The 16,837-nt window shown below is 44.1% G+C and overlaps 1 protein-coding gene across 1 annotated transcript in view; it reads left to right on the top strand.

The window, feature by feature from the left end:
• The window catches only part of MEGF10 (multiple EGF like domains 10), a 149,072-nt gene that overhangs the window by 111,088 nt on the left and 21,147 nt on the right, over nucleotides 1–16,837 (top strand). The window contains exons 14-16 of the mRNA XM_054032883.1: nucleotides 8,144–8,290; nucleotides 10,379–10,513; nucleotides 10,941–11,069. Coding sequence (XP_053888858.1) covers nucleotides 8,144–8,290; nucleotides 10,379–10,513; nucleotides 10,941–11,069 — 411 coding nt within the window. The remainder of the gene's footprint in view (nucleotides 1–8,143; nucleotides 8,291–10,378; nucleotides 10,514–10,940; nucleotides 11,070–16,837) is intronic.

Below are 16,837 nucleotides of genomic sequence, written 5' to 3'. Positions count from 1 at the left end.
TGGTAGTTTTGTACATCAGAGGAATATTATGCAATAGATTGATTTTGTGGCATCAAGTATGATCTTAAGAGGGTGCTGAGCAATTGTTAAAGTCAGTAGCAGTTGTGGTATTTATGGGGGAGCAGGTACACCGCCAATACATGTAACATTTGGTAGTTAGCACTTTTCTTCAGTTTTCATTATTCCTCTTAAGGGTTATTTGTGTGCCTAGCATCATGGGTAGCAGTGTGGTGGGGAAGTAGGGCTTCTATGTGTCCTATTCATACAGGTGGTTCGGAAAGGGCAGAAGAGGGCGGGGGGGAGGGGTTGGCTTCACCTCCTCCTCCCAAAACACAGTGGGCTGGGGAGCTGCACCAGCATGCTGGGGAATGTGCACTGCACCAGACATAGACCTGGTACAAGTTACTCCTCATGAGCAGTGAGGGAACTGGCTGCTCCTGAGGCAGCACAACAGTATCTTCTACTGTTACCCAGTGAGAGGTTTATGTTAAGAATGTTCATCCTAAAGGAAACCCCACCCTGTTTAGAGAATTCAAGCTAAGAATGCTCACCCTATGAGAACCCAGCCCTGTTTAGAACTTAAACTAAGAATGTTCACCATATAGAAGCCCCACCCTGCTTAGAACAGCTGGAATTAATGGAGTGGCTTATTTTCTGGTTCTCACTATTCTGATGCATTCCAGGAGCCACTTGAATTATTATGGTATAAAAGGGACGCACCCACACACATTTCAGATGACCTCTGTGCAGATGACCTCTGTGCATAGACCTCGGTCCCTTGCCATCTTTCACTCTGATATTTTTTAATGTCTTCATTTGGATGGAGAAGAATAAATAGGACAATGGAAAAGAGTAATGTGCTTTAAAATAAGAGAGCCTTAAAACTAAGAGATTTACACACACACAAACCCCTTATTGTTAAATAGTGACCATTAAATTTGGTGCAATGTGTCCATGCACGTTGATTTACATATGTATATATTTTTGGTATTTCCAGTTCTCATCTTAAGCTCTGGGTACTCTATATCTAATTAAAACAAACAATAGTTTAAACTTCCATTTTAAACCTAATGCACTTGGACCCTATGCACTATTCCTCTCAATAATCATTATCCAGCAACTTCAGTAACATAATAAAGCTATTCTCCTTATCCCCTAATTTCACCTCTTCCACAAACAGCCATGAAAAAAGTGGAGTTTGGAGCAGGCCAGTAAAATTAGCAAATCCAGGCAGTAGCAATCCAAGACGTTCCACTGAACCAGTGTAAAAAGCACAAGATTTTATTTCAGACAACTTAAAATATGCCTTATTTCTTAGTGATAACACATTATTCTTTTGCTATGTTGCACACTATTTTGTTAGATGTTTGGAGACCCTGAAGTAATACCATGTCATACTGATACTGCACATGCAATTTTAAAAATCAATTTAAGGCTTTCGTGGTGCTGGGGATTATGAAATATGCTATGTATATCAAAACAATAGCACTGGCTTATGGAAAAGACAGATGCAATAATTCCTGTCTATGTTATGCCAGCAACATGTACAGTATTCAACCATATGTTATGCCAGACAGGATGTTGGTGGCTTTTCCCTAACCTGGACACCTGCTGATACTAGTCAGATTGTCTGTCACCATATGTGTCTGCTGTAATGAGGAAGTGTTGTATTTTTACCATGTGATCCTGACATTACTTTGGGAGCCACGCTTGTTATTGAATAGAAAAGTGAATTGCCATAATTATCAAAATCTGCCTCATGGATGTAAATAAGCAGGTTCTCTGGGACGCCTGAATTCTCTCTCTCTCTTTGTCTATCTTTTATTCAGTATGCATTTTTGCATACTGTGGGATTGTCTCCACTTATCGGTGGATCAATGCTGTGGCGATCAATCCACCAGGAGTTGATTTGGTGAGTCTAGTGGAGACCCACTAAATCGACCGCAGATCACTCTCCCGTCAACTCCGGTACTCCACCAGAACAAGAAGAGTAAGGGGAGTCGACAGGAGAGCGTCTCCCATTGACATAGCATAGCGTGCACCCCGCGGTAAGTAGATCTAAGCTACGTCAACTTGAGTTACGCTACTAATGTAACTCAAATTGTGTAGCTTAGATCGATTTTCCTCCCGTAGTGTGTGATATCTTTTGTGTCTTTTTTTTCTGTGCCATTCCCTCCGTACATTAACAGCAAAAAATGATCCATTTCAGCATAGATGAGAAGAGGATCACTGACTCGTTAAAAAGATTACTGTAATAAATGGTGTGTATAGCACTAGTGCCCTGAAGGAATTATAATGCTCAGCTGTGTGTCATAGACACTATACTGCTGACAGCTGAAGGAGATTCTTGTTTTGCTCAATTGACTGGTGTCTGTAATTTGGAAGCATAAGGTCTGAGTCCTATCCCTGCAATCTCAGTGAGTGCTATAGCATACTGACAGCCATCACCATAAATCAAATTGCCACACATTTGTGATAATTCTGCACTATGATAAAGAGCACATTTATTTTCCAAAACACATGGTATGATAAAGCCTTTGTTAAATAACACTTTTTGTTTTGTCCCATATTGTTTTACAGTGAGTTCATTGTGTCCCCAGACCTGTTGGGGTTGTGCACTCTGACTCCTTCTATATACAGAGGCGATAGTGCTTTCTTTTTAAGAACAAACTTTCAATAGATTAACATTATTTTATTTCTTTTTCCTGTGGCTGTTCAGAATCTGATAACTGAAAAGTTAAGTATCATTAGACAGGGTGGCAGTGTGTCAAAACAATAGAGCCTTGAAAAGAAAAGATCACCCACTAAAAACTGTGAAATCTTTGAAGTAACTGGCTCATCCTTTAATAAAATAAACAAGATGTGTGCTACCAGCCTGTTTCAGCAGGGATTTTGTAGAAAGGTTGGTGCTGGCTTGCTCTCTACAAAAGCAGCTGGAGATTTATTCCTTCCCCAGACACAAATCAGTATATGTACCTGTCTGCTTATATGTGCCCCTTTCCCCTCCACCCCCAATAGAGTGGAACTGCCTTGCTTATAGTGATATAGTGAAATTCCATTTATAATAAAGTGGATGGAAAGTTCAGAATTGTTTCAATGCATTACGTTGTGCAAATTGAAATTCCAAATGGTCTAAACTGATATGAAAATCTGTGATCCTGTATTTTCTCCAGTTGGAGACACTGAAGTTCTATCTATTCCCCCAGCTTCCCCTAATTGGAGATCAAGGGCTCCCCCTCTTCTCAGCTGGAGACAATGAAGGCATCCCCAACAACCATATCCCCATTGAGATTGTCCACCTCTGCACCCTGTGCTCTCTCCATCAAGCACTCACCCCAACCTAATTCCCTTCTCAGTGTTCACTCATTCATCTAGTAAAGAATTAGAGAAGCTTTCTTTGGTTTTCTCCATTATAGGGTGCACCTGCTTTCCCTCTCAGGTGTCTGAGCTTTCTTTTGAACTGAAGTATTGTAAGTTTAAGGAAAAGTGTTTCTCATGTGAATAAGAACAAGGGATGAAATCCTGCGCCCCATTGAAATCAGTGGAAGGCCAAGATTTTATGGAACATTTTGAGGGCCTGATCCTGCTCTCAGATGCAGTGTTCTGTGTCAGAATTAACTCCAGTGTATAGGAGTTATAGTAGGTTAAAAACAGGTCTTGACTCTGTTCCTTAAGGATATAATGGGAGACTCCATATGCCATACAGGGTATAAATACACTGGCATAGTAGCATGATATTTATCTTATTGTATGTTGGACTATTTTCCTCAGTCAAATGGAGGGTGGGTAAGCTAGAAAGCATGCTCAGTGTTTGGGAACAATAGTTTTGCCTGTGTCACTACAGATCAGAAATAATTATTTATGGAATTTTCCTCTTAAAGGACAAAATAAATAAGCCATGAGCTTTCAATGTGGGTTGATTTGGATAGATCACTTACTCTCAAAATATTAAAAGTACAGTGTATGGAGTATGTAAACATTCTGCTAGTATGGCTGAAAACACTGATACCCCAAAAGAATTATTTACTTCAGTCATGCAATTCGGATGCCGAGGGAATGCTGATTTAGATGTGAGGCCCTTGGCATAAAGCACTGGGCATTAAATGCATGAGCATTTCTTCAGAGCTGCTTAGCTGAAGTTTATCATGACCATTCAGCTATTGCCTAGCAACTTGTGGAAGCAATCAAAGAGCTCTTTGTCCGCAGCCCTGGCAAAAACATTTCTTCACAGATCTCCTTATCAGGATCAAAAGCAACACACAAACTTATCAAAAATACTTTTATTGGATAAGAAAGAAAATACACATTTTTAAATCAAATTGTTCATCACCATGTCATACTGGTTATGTCAAAACATCTCTTGCAAACCCCACTAAAATCTTGTTTTCCTCAGTTCATAGCTTTGCTATAAAGCTTAGCTCTCTTTTCTGAAATGTAGTATACAAAATCAGAGCTTGGAGAATTCTTTGCGTTTTTTGTTTAATCTTTTTGAAATTTCTACCCTTCTCTCAAAAATAAGTTAGTTTTTAAGTTATACAGATGTAAAAATTAAAACTAAATTTTCCTGTTTTTAAGTTCTTTTTTGTGTTCCTCTGAATAACAACTAATAGATGAGATATTTTAAAATATGTAGATAGAGATTCAATATGTCATTAAATTAGTATATGTACTTCTCTGCTTATACATGCCCCCAACTCCCAATACAGTGGAACCTGCCTTGCTTATACTGAACTTAGATATAATGAAATTCCCTGTATAATGAAGCGAATGGAAAGTTCAGAATTATTTCAATGCATTATATTGTGCAAATTGCAATTCCAAATACAGCAGTCACCATTAAAAATGCAACATTTGCCCATAGTTATGGACAGTAGTATCTGAGATACTATGTTTTTTCCCTTGCTAAGTATCCTGAAATAATTCTCCACCTGATCACCTTCACCCATCAGAAAACACGTGGGAAGAGGATAAGAAAAAGGAAATCTTTAAAGTTTTCTTCATGGAAGTATCTTCTTGACCACTATAGGGGGAAAGGGCTTGTCTTTTTTTCTTGTTCCTCCATGGCTCAGGTTGGGTCCCCCAAACCTCATTGACCCTATGGGCCCGGGACTCTGCCACTTCTACACTAATGTCCCCACATAGCATGGTTGTCATGATCAGTGATTTTCAAACTTTTTTTCTGGGAACCCAGTTGAAGAAAACTGTTGATGCCCGTGCCCCAATGGAGCTGGGGATGTGGGGTTTAGGTTGTGGGAGGGGCTCAGGACTGGGGCAGAGGGTTGAGGTGCAGGGGCAAGGGCTGCGGGGTGGGGCCAAGAATGAGGGGTTCAGGATGTGTGAGGGGGCTCTGGTCTGGGGCAGAGGGTTGGGGTGCGGGAAGGGGCCAGGGCTCTGGGCCGGGCATGCAGGCTCCGGGGTGGGGCCAGGGCTGAGGGGTTTAGGGTGCAGGAGGGGGCTCCGGGTTGGGGGGGGGTTAGGGCTGGGGCAGTGGGTTGGGGTGTGGGAGGGGGTCAGGGCTCTGGGCTGGGGATGCAAGCTCTGGGGTGGGGCCAGGGATGAGGGGTTTGGGGTACAGGAGGAGCTCTGGGTTTGGAAGGGGCTCAGGGCTGGGGCAGAGGGTTGGGGTGTGGGGTGTGGGGCAAGGGCTTACGTCCAGCGGCTCCCGGTCAGTGGTGCAGCCGGGGTGCTTAGGCAGGCTTCCCACCTGTCCTGGCACCACGGACTGCCCTGCACCCTGGAAGCAGCCAGCAGCAGCAGTTCTGGCTCCTAGGTGGAGGTGCGCACACGGCTCTGTGCAGCTCTTGCCCACAGGCACTGCCCATCCCCCCCAGCTACCATTGTCAAGGAACTGGCCAATGGGAGTGCGGAGCCAGTGCTTGGGGCGGGCAGCGCGCGGAGCCCTGTGGCCGCTTCCGTGGCGCAGCGCGGTGTCAGAGCAGGTAGGCACTAGCCTGCCTTAGCTGGGCAGCACCACCCATGGGACTTTTAATGCTGACCAGAGCCGCTGGGTCACTAAGCAAGGCGACCCAGTGCCGTACATGCTGCGACCCAGTACTGGGTCGCAAGCCGAACTTTGAAAAACACTGTCATAGAGGCGTCTCAAATTTGGGTTCCTAAATAAGTCCATATTTAGGCATCTAACTAAAGTGGTCTAATTTTCAGACATGCTAAAATCCCACAGTTCTCACCGATTTCAAATGGGGGTCCTTAACATGTCTCAATATCAGGCCACTTAGGTGCCTAAATATGGACTTATTTGTCTAATGTTAGGTACCCAAATTTGAAAATATTGGCCCAAGTTATTGAGAAGCTGGTTGTTTTGTGTCTTAACTGTAGATAAAAGCAGGACAATCAAGATACCTATGTAGGCAAAAGTTCAAAAGTGATGGTGGTATTGTTAAGATACAGGAACTCTTTCACCTCATGGCAATAAAAATTCTTTTCAGGTCAATATTAATCAAAGGGTTGTTACTATTTTATGGCTGTTAGGTGACCTGTATCTGGATTCTAATAGAAAAATGTTTTCACTACCGTTGGCACTGTTTTGGCCCCCTTTTTGACAGAGGCCAAAGATTTAAGAATCTGGAGATTCACCTTTCCTCTAACCAGAGAGGTGCTCATTCCTTACTTAGATTCAGGCAGTTTGCAGGGCAGTTGTTGTGGGGCTGGGAGGGGAGGGGAATGACACTGTGCCTGTATGGATGAATAAGGTAATTTATTTTCAAGGGTTTTCAGCATTTCACTAACACTAGATATTCACTTTTCAGTGTTTTTTAGAAAATTTTTCTCAAATATCACATGTGAAACTGTTTTGCCTTTTTTGAAAAGTCTGACAGTAAGTGACCAGAACCATATTTTGCTGGAAATACTTCTAAAGCAAGTCGTACTTGTGGCTGGATTTAGTCCATTTTTTCTTTAGCCAAATGATTCATTCAATAGAGGCACTACAATAATCGTCAGTTGCTAATGCAAAGTACTGTAGACACAATAAGGTCTGAGTACCACAGTAGTCGCTTACTGGCATTTAACATGCGGGGGACTTTTCAGAAGTGGGTAGAAAAGAAATAAAATCAGGAAAGTTAGATTTAAGGTTGCTGTTTTGTAAAGAAAAAAATGTCTATGATTCTAATTACCAGTTCATATTATGATTTGCGCCTGTTTCTGTGTTGGGGTTCAGGTCATGGCAATTTTATATTCAGTTTTGTGCCAAAACCAGACAAAATACTGAGTGACGGATGTCCTTAGTACTGTGTTGCAGCTAAGCATTTTGGAATGCTCACATGGTGTGTTTTGAAACCTTTTGTGTGCTCTACATTTTTCATTTGGTATGAGGCTTAGTGGTAATCAGCTCACCACTAATTAGAAGTCATTCCCTGTCCTGATCACTATTGTTACATGAAATTATCTCAGGCCTTAAGAATTTTTACATTCAGAAGTAGCTTGCTTTGTCTTGTATATTTTCCTCACAAAGAAGTGACAATGAACTTCTGCTATCTGGAATGATCATTACAGAGGAACCAAAAGCCACGTATGCCGCATTTGGATTATTTTGCTCTTTTCCATTTCCCTTCTCTTTGCAGCTGGTAAACAGAACATACTCATGGTGAAAATGAGGGGAGGACAGGCCTGGTTTTATAAAGGTCATGGGAGACACCAAAAACTTTTGTAATACTGGAGGGTTGGCTACTTGGGGGCTTCAGCCCTGTGGAATTCTTAAACTTTGCTAAGCTGAAGCTAAGCACCTGAAGAGTTCCTAAATCATTGTGGCTTAACTTCAGTTTTACAGATCTTAAAAGCTCAGCAGGAATGAAGCTTGAAGGTAGGATCTCCTGTAGCTCATATGTTCTGTGGAAGCAGAGCTGCAGCGATGCTTTCCTGCTGTAGAGCTTAGGATCAAATCCTGCACACAAATAATCAAAGTGGGAATATAAAGGAATCCAGTCTTGTGGAGTCCAGGAAAGGCAGAAGCAGGGAGAAGAGCCAGATTCAAGAATGGAATGAAATCCTGATCCTATTAAAGTCTATGGGAGTTTTGCTCTTGACTTCCATGGGGCCAGGATTTCACCCTGTTTGTTATCTGTGGTCTATAGAATCTGACTACTGATGCTGCTGGTGACATCTCTGTGTATTTAATGGCTTGCAGGTATACATTGTGACAGCGTGTGTGCCGAGGGTCAATGGGGTCCAAACTGTTCATTGTCCTGTTACTGCAAAAATGGAGCTTCGTGCTCTCCAGATGATGGAATCTGTGAATGTGCACCAGGATACAGAGGCACCACTTGTCAAAGAAGTAAGGACAATGCTTTAAGATTTTATTCCCTTCTTCCTTTTTAAAATATGTGTATCATATAACTCTATGTGGTTTTGCCAATATATGATGTAACAGGCCCACATTCTGCATTTTAATTGTGTTAATATACAAGGGGAAACGAAACATGTGCTTTAGGTACAGTAATCAAATAATTCCCATCAGTAATCATAATGTTCTTGTTACTGTACATTGAATGGATGTTTTCAGAGAACTATCCACAATGACTCCAAGATCTTTCTCTTGTGGTAACAGCTAATTTAGACCCCATCATTTTATATATATATATATATATATATATATATATATATATATAGTTGGGATTATGTTTTCCAGTGTGCATTACTTTGCATTTATCAATATTGAATTGCATCTGCCATTTTGTTGCCCAATCACCTGGTTTTGTGAGATCCCTTTGTAGCTCTTCACACTCTGCTTTGGGCTTAATTATCTTAAGTAGTTTTGTATTGTCTGCAAATTTTGCCACCTCACAGTTTACCCCTTTTTCCAGATCATTGATGAATATGTTGAACAGCACTGCTCCCAGTACAAATCCTTGGGGGACACCACTGTTTACCTCTCTCCTTTCTCAAAACTGACCGTTTATTCCTATCCTTTGTCTCCTGTCTTTTTACTAGTTAAATAAATGTAAACCTTCCTAGTGATTTGGAACTGGGGGTATAACAAAGGTGTAGTGGCTTCCACAGTTTAGCACTCAAATGGCTCTCAGAACCAATCGCTCCTGCACAGTCTAGAGACCAAGGAGACAAATGGTCACACAAATAAATCAGGGCCCAATGACAAAAATGCTTTTTCTGTAAACAGGAAAATCTTATGACTGACACAGTGCTTCACTTGAAAATGGTGAAGCACTCCAGAGGGATTTGACCAAGTAAACTGTATCAAGTGTACATTTAAGAGACTAAATTTTGAACTAAATTAACATAGTGAAAATATACCAGGTTACTTTGGTAAATAGTAATTGCTGCTGTACAGCAGACACTAAACTTAAAGCATTACCTAATATATCCTAATTTATCAGGAAATAAGTGCCAAAGGGATTAGAGAAACAAAGAGAAATTCCATGCAGCAGGCCTTTTTTCTTTCAGTCTCTTTATGTGGCTGGTGATATAGCTCTGCTGAAGAAGGGACTAGTACCATTGGCATAAAAATTAACTGGAGGCCTCAGTGTTTCTGGTCTCAAGTTGTGTAGAAAGCAGAGGTGATGTGTAGCTCTCTGCACTGTGTTAAGGAATGCAGCGACTGGCTAATTTAAAGAATAGCTGGAAAACACGCTACAACTGTGCCTTTCTGCCAATACAGCAGTGGGCTGAAGTAATTTAGATTTTTCCAACAAGTGAGAAAAAATATGAGAAGTCAATAATAGCAAAGCCTTAGGGTAAAGTCTTTCTTATTAAGGATACAACTATCTTACTCCATTCGCCTCTGTATTGTGTTTTAATGTTTTTTCCAACTACTTATCCTTTAATTTTCAAATCTACATATTTTTCAAACATAATTCATGGAAGTTATTACTCATTCTCTGCTTAAACAGAAATATGTTTGATCTGAGTCACATTCTTGTTTGTATTTGTTTGGCTGGTGTGAAATATAGCCTGAATACATGGCTAGGCCACATTCTGCCACTGAATTACAACTTGTGCAACCCCACTGACATGAATGGGATTGCTCAGGGTGTGAGTCAGGCCAGAATTTGAGTCACTGCCATTATAGGCTTTAACGCATTCAATGCTGTTCTTCACTGCCACTACTGTATGGTAGTCCATTGTGGCAGCATCCTTTCAAGTGCCTGAATGTCACCAGTTACTAACCAGACTGTAGTAAGTTCCTCAGGGTAGGGTCTTTTATCTTCTTAGATATCTGCAAGGCATTAAGCACTCATTGGAACTAGATAAATAACAATAACCACTAGTTCAACAAGTATGCACCCAGTAAATGGAGCAGCACTGAATTGGTTAACTGTTAACCCATTTAGTTGTTGAAGAGGAATAGATCATTATGAGGTAGAAAGTGCAAGAGGAAATGACAGTATATTCTTTCTGATTTCAGTTTGCTCTCCTGGGTTTTATGGACATCGATGTAGCCAGGCATGCCCCCAGTGCGTGCACAGCAGTGGTCCCTGCCACCATGTAACTGGACTTTGTGACTGCTTACCTGGTTTCACAGGAGCCCTCTGCAATGAAGGTAAATGCTGTAATAAAGACCCTTGCAATGGATACAGTGACCAAGTGTGGCAATTTTTTTCATTCCATGCATTCTAGACTTATCCGATCACATTATCCCAAAGTGGTTTCTGGTTTTGTACATGCAGTTTGTAAATGTAGAAACTGAAGCCAGGTTGAAGTTGGTTGAAAAGATAGCTCAAAATGTTTTAAAAATACCTTTATGATATTTGTGGAGATATGTTCATTATCAAAAGAACCTTCTAGGTAAATGAAATAGCTGTACAATAAATAATATAAATTTGCTCGACTGAATTTATAGCAGCATTTATTTTGGCATTATACTAAATAGGAATTTTCTTGATCCAAGACATCAGATTTCAAGTACAAATATTAGGGAAACAATACAAATGTAAACAACTGAAAAATTCACTAAAATGTTTTAACAGTGTGTCCTAGTGGGAGATTTGGCAAGAATTGTGCTGGAATTTGCACATGCACCAACAATGGAACATGCAATCCTATTGACAGATCTTGTCAATGTTACCCTGGGTGGATTGGCAGTGACTGCTCTCAGCGTAAGTACCAGTTTTTTTCTTTGAGATATCTTGTTAAAACAATTAGACTAAGTTCAGTTCCTTTTAATTTTCTTCTTGATGTTGAGGAAACACTTCATAACTAACTGATAAATGACAAGGACTTGTATTGGCACCTAGAATTTGTTTGGTTTGTTATAAGAAAAAGAGATGGACAAGATCAAATAAATAAATAAGGACTCCTATGTTATACGGTTAAGAGATATTTACCTACTTTACATTTCAAATCCCATATAAAAAAACCATTTGAACATTTGCATAGCAGTTTCATTATCACAAAATTCAAACTTCATGATTAAACAGTCATGCACTTCCTTCTCTGTCTAGCTACGTACATGGCCCCCATCACTCTAGTATTGTGAACACCCTATGAACATTAACAAATTTATCCTCAGGACACACTTTTAAATTATGGGAGTATTATTTCATTATTATTATCCCTATGTTACAGATGGGGAACTGAGACATATAGATGCTAGGTAATTTCCCCATGATCACACAAGAAGATTGTGGTAGGGTTGAAAACACAACCCAGATCTCCTGTGTTCAGTGCCTTTACCCACAAGACCATCCTTCCTCTTCTTAAACATTTTAAATTTTCAAAGCATTTTCTTGGTTTGATTTTTGCAGTCTGGCTTCTTATTTAGCATCATTTTTACAGATTTCTCTCTGTTCCTTATTGATGTAGCTTTCATTGATGCATATTTTTTCCAATGACCGTCTATTCCTTGTTGTTCAGTCTGTAGATTAGTCTGATCATGCACCAATGAAGTCAATGGGAAATTTTATCAACATTTTACTTTTCTTATGATTTGTACAATCCATTATTATATTAAATATGGGCTTCCTCCTGACACCTATGCCGGGTCTATCTGAATCAGTAATCACTGGCATTAGTTTTCTGACACAAGCATTTTCATAGGTAGCAAGACCTAGTATAAAAGCAACTTGATGGCCCAATCCTGTAGCCTGTACATAAATAGCTTCACTGGGACAGTCTCAGGCCTGGTCTACACTACGGGTTTAGGTCGACTTTAGCAGCGTTAAACCGAATTAAGCCTGGACACGTCCACACAACGAGGCCCTTTCTTTCGACTTAAAGGGCCCTTTAAACCGGTTTCTTTACACCACCTCCGACGAGGGGATTAGCGATAAAACCGGCCTTTGCGGGTCGGAATTGGGGTAGTGTGGACGGAATTCGATGTTATTGGCCTCCGGGAGCTATCCCACAGTGCTTCATTGTGACCGCTCTGGACAGCGCTCTCAACTCAGATGCACTGACCAGGTAGACAGGAAAAGACCCGCGAAGGTTTGAATTTCATTTCCTGTTTGCCCAGCGTGGAGAGCACAGGTGACCACGCAGAGCTCATCAGCACAGGTAACCGTCATGGAGTCCTCCCAGGATCGCAAAAGAGCTCCAGCATGGACCGAACGGGAGGTACGAGATCTGCTCGCCATATGGGGAGATGAAGCAGTGATAGCTGAACTCCGTAGCAGTAAAAGAAATGGAAAAGTATTAGAAAAGATCTCCAAGGCCATGAAGGACCGAGGCCATAACAGGGACACACAGCAGTGCCGCGTGAAAATTAAGGAGCTACGGCAAGCCTACCACAAAGCCAGAGAAGCAAACGGAAGGTCCGGGGCAGAGCCGCAAACTTGCCGCTACTACGCGGAGCTGCATGCGATCCTAGGGGGTGCAGCCACCACTACCCCAACCGTGTGCTATGACTCTCTCACTGGAGAAACACACAGGGAAGACGGTTCGGGGAACGAGGAAGATGACGATGGAGGTACTGTAGGTAGCTCACAGCAGCAAGGAAGCGGAGAAACCGGTTTCCCCAACAGCCAGGATATGTTTGTGACCCTGGACCTGGAACCAGTAACCCCCGAACTCACCCAAGACCCTCAGGGCACACAGGAGACCTCTGGTGAGTGTAACTTTGTAACTATTTGTAAACATTACAAAAAAAAAGCAAGCGTGTTTAATGATTAATTTGCCCTGGCAATCGCGGCCAGTACATCTACTGGAAAAGTCTGTTAACGTGTATGGGGATGGAGCGGAAATCCTCCAGGGACATCTCCAGAAAGCTCTCCTGGTTGAAATGGGGTGATTTTATTAAGGGGGACATTCAGAGGCGCCCGTTCCTGCTATTCTGACCAGAAATGTTCCCCGCTGTTAACCACGCGGTGGGGGGGAGGGGTGAAGTGAAGGGGGTGGTTTACTTGTGTTTGTGCCGCATGTTAACCGGGAAACCGCAGCCCCCTCCTTTTACATTGAAACCCCATTTTAAATGGACAACCCAATTCATCCTTGATATGGGAAATGCGCTGCTGTTTGCAATCTTTCCCGCATGTTAAGAAGGTTAAAAAAGCCAAAACACTGTGGCCTACGATGGCTGCCTGCAAGCCGAAATATGCGACCTTGTAATGAAAGACTGTACCCATTGTTCCCTAAAATGTGTCTTTTTTAACCACCTCTCCCTTCTCCTCCACCAGCTGCAAATGTTTCTCCTTCGCAGAGGCTTGTGAACATTAGAAAGAGAAAACGTAAGACGAGGGACGAGATGTTCACGGAGCTGCAGATGTCCGCCCAGGCTGATAGAGCACAGCAGAATGCGTGGAGGCAGTCAATGTCGGAGATGAGAAAAGCCCAACATGAACGAGAGGAGAGGTGGCGGGCTGAAGACGATAGGTGGCGTCAGCTTGCAGACAGACGGCAAGAGGCAATGCTCCGTCTGCTGGAGCATCAAACTGATATGCTCGAGCGTATGGTTGAGTTGCAGGAAAGGCAGCAGGAGCAGAGACCGCCGCTACAGCCCCTGTGTAACCAACAGCCCTCCTCCCCAAGTTCCATAGCCTCCTCACCCAGACGCCCAAGAACACGGTGGGGGGGCCTCCGTCCACCCAGTCACTCCACCCCAGATGATCGCCCAAGCATCAGAAGGCTGGGCTTCAATAAGAGTTAAAGTTTTAAAATGCAGTGTGTCCTTTTCCATCCCTCCTCCCCCACCCATCCCAGCTACCTTGGCAATTATCCCCCTACCTCTGTAAGGAACTAATAAAGAATGCATGAATGTGAAAAAACAATGACTTTATTGCCTCTGCAAGGGGGAGGGGAGGGTGGGGTGGGGTGGTTGGTTGGTTTACAGGGAAGTAGAGTGAACCGGGTCGGGGGGGGGGGGGGGTTGGAGGGTTCATCAAGGAGAAACAAACAGAAGTTTCACACAGTAGCCTGGCCAGTCACAAAACTCGTTTTCAAAGCTTCTCTGATGCGCACCGCGCCCTGCTGTGCTCCTCTAACCGCCCTGGTGTCTGGCTGCGCGTAATCAGCGGCCAGGCGAGTTGCCTCAACCTCCCACCCCGCCATAAAGGTCTCCCCCTTACTCTCACAGATATTGTGGAGCGCACAGCAAGCAGCAATAACAATAGGGATATTCTTTTCGCTGAGGTCTGAGCGAGTCAGTAAGCTGCGCCAGCGCGCTTTTAAACGTCCAAATGCACATTCCACCACCATTCGGCACTTGCTCAGCCTGTAGTTGAACAGGTCCTGACTCCTGTCCAGGCTGCCTGTGTACGGCTTCATGAGCCATGGCATTAAGGGGTAGGCTGGGTCCCCAAGGATCACGATAGGCATTTCAACATCCCCAATGGTCACTTTCTGGTCCGGGAAGAAAGTCCCTTCCTCCAGCTTTCGAAACAGAGCAGAGTTCCTGAAGACGCGAGCATCATGTACCTTTCCCGGCCATCCCACGTTGATGTTGGTGAAACGTCCCTTGTGATCCACCAGGGCTTGCAGCAGCATTGAAAAGTACCCCTTGCGGTTTACGTAGTCGGTGGCTTGGTGCTCCGGTGACAAGATAGGGATATGGGTTCCGTCTATGGCCCCGCCACAGTTTGGGAATCCCATTTCAGCAAAACCATCCACTATTGACTGCACGTTGCCCAGAGTCACTACCCTTGCTATCACCAGGTCTTTCATTGCCCTGGCAAATTGGATCACAGCAGCCCCCACCGTAGATTTGCCCACTCCAAATTGATTCCCGACTGACCGGTAGCTGTCTGGCGTTGCAAGCTTCCACAGGGCTATCGCCACTCGCTTCTCAACTGTGAGGGCTGCTCTCATCTTGGTATTCTGGCGCTTCAGGGCAGGGGAAAGCAAGTCACAAAGTTCCATGAAAGTGGCCTTACGCATGCGAAAGTTTCGCAGCCACTGGGAATCGTCCCATACCTGCAGCACGATGCGATCCCACCAGTCTGTGCTTGTTTCCCGGGCCCAGAATCGGCGTTCCACGGTATCAACCTGCCCCAGTGACACCATGATTTCCACATTGCTGGGGCCTGTGCCTTGTGAGAGGTCTATGGCCATGTCAATTTCCTCATCACTCTCGTCGCCGTGCTGCAATCGCCTCCTCGCCTGGTCCGGGTTTCGCCTTGGCATGTTCTGGCTCTGCATATACTCCAGGACAATGCGCGTGGTGTTCATAGTGCTCATAATTGCCGCGGTGATCTGAGCGGGCTCCATGATCCCAGTGCTAGCTATGGCGCCTGGTCAGAAAAAAGGCGCGAAAGTAGTATCTGATGGACCAGGAGAAGGAGGGCGGGAGGGAGGGAGGGAGGGAGGGAGGGCCAAGTGACGACATGGCGTACAGGTACAGGAACAGGGAGAAACACAAACAACTGTCACACAGAATGGTCCCCCCAAAGATTAAACTGGAAACCCTGGGCTTAGCAGGCCGTTGATTTCACGGAGGAAGGGGAAGCAAATGAACACAGAATAAATCTATTTTTTACATCTTAAGGTGGCAGCCGACGCTGCAGCATGAGTGACAGCCATACCAGTATGATGATGATGGGTACCAATCATAATATACCATCATCTGCCAAAAGGCAAGGGGCTGCTGCTGTGTAGCAATGCAGCCCCATGTCTGCCAGCCCCACGTCCGCCAGCACCCAGCATCGCCCTCGGCCTCTTCTGGGTGCTTAGCAGACAATATTGGGCAATTGGCAGAAAATAGTACATTATGACTGGTAACCGTCATCATCGAGACAGTAGCATGTCTGCCCAGGTGGCCATGATTGACAGCCACTCCAGTACGACGACGACGGGTACCAGTCATAATATACCATCGCCTGGAAGGGGCTGGTGCAATGCAGCCCTACGGCTGCCAGCCCCACGGCTATCACTCATGCTACACCGTCTACTGCCAAAAGGCAGTTAGCAGCTGCTGCTGTGTAGCAATGCAGTCCCACGTCTGCCGGCACCCAGAGGACATATGGTGACGGTGAGCTCAGCTGTGCTGAGCGGGCTCCATGTTGTCTGCACAGGTAACCCAGGTAACCCAGGTAAAAAGGCGCGAATCTATTGTCTGCCGTTGCTGTGACGGGGGAGGGAGGGGCCTGACGACATGTACCCAGAACCGCCCGCGACACTGTTTTGCATCATCCGGGCATTGGGATCTCAACCCAGAATTCAAAGAAAAGGCGTGAACCGCTTCGCGGCTCGAGCTGTGGCGCAAACGTAGTATCTGACGGCCTAGGGGAAGGAGGGAGGGGGGCCGAGTGACGACATGGCGTACAGGCACAGGGAATTAAAATAAAGAACGGTGGCTGTGCATCAGGGAGAGACACAAACAACTGTCACAGACTGGTCCCCCCCAAAGATTAAACTGAAAACCCTGGGTTTAGCAGGCCGTTGATTTGACGGAGGGAGGGGGAAGCAAATGAATACAGAGAAAATCTATTTTTTACAT

This window comes from Malaclemys terrapin, chromosome 6 (genome assembly GCF_027887155.1).
Source record: "Malaclemys terrapin pileata isolate rMalTer1 chromosome 6, rMalTer1.hap1, whole genome shotgun sequence".
NCBI classification, from domain to species: domain Eukaryota; kingdom Metazoa; phylum Chordata; order Testudines; family Emydidae; genus Malaclemys; species Malaclemys terrapin.
The sequence above is the reverse complement of the archived record's forward strand: the minus strand, read 5'-3'. Positions and strand labels throughout refer to the sequence as shown.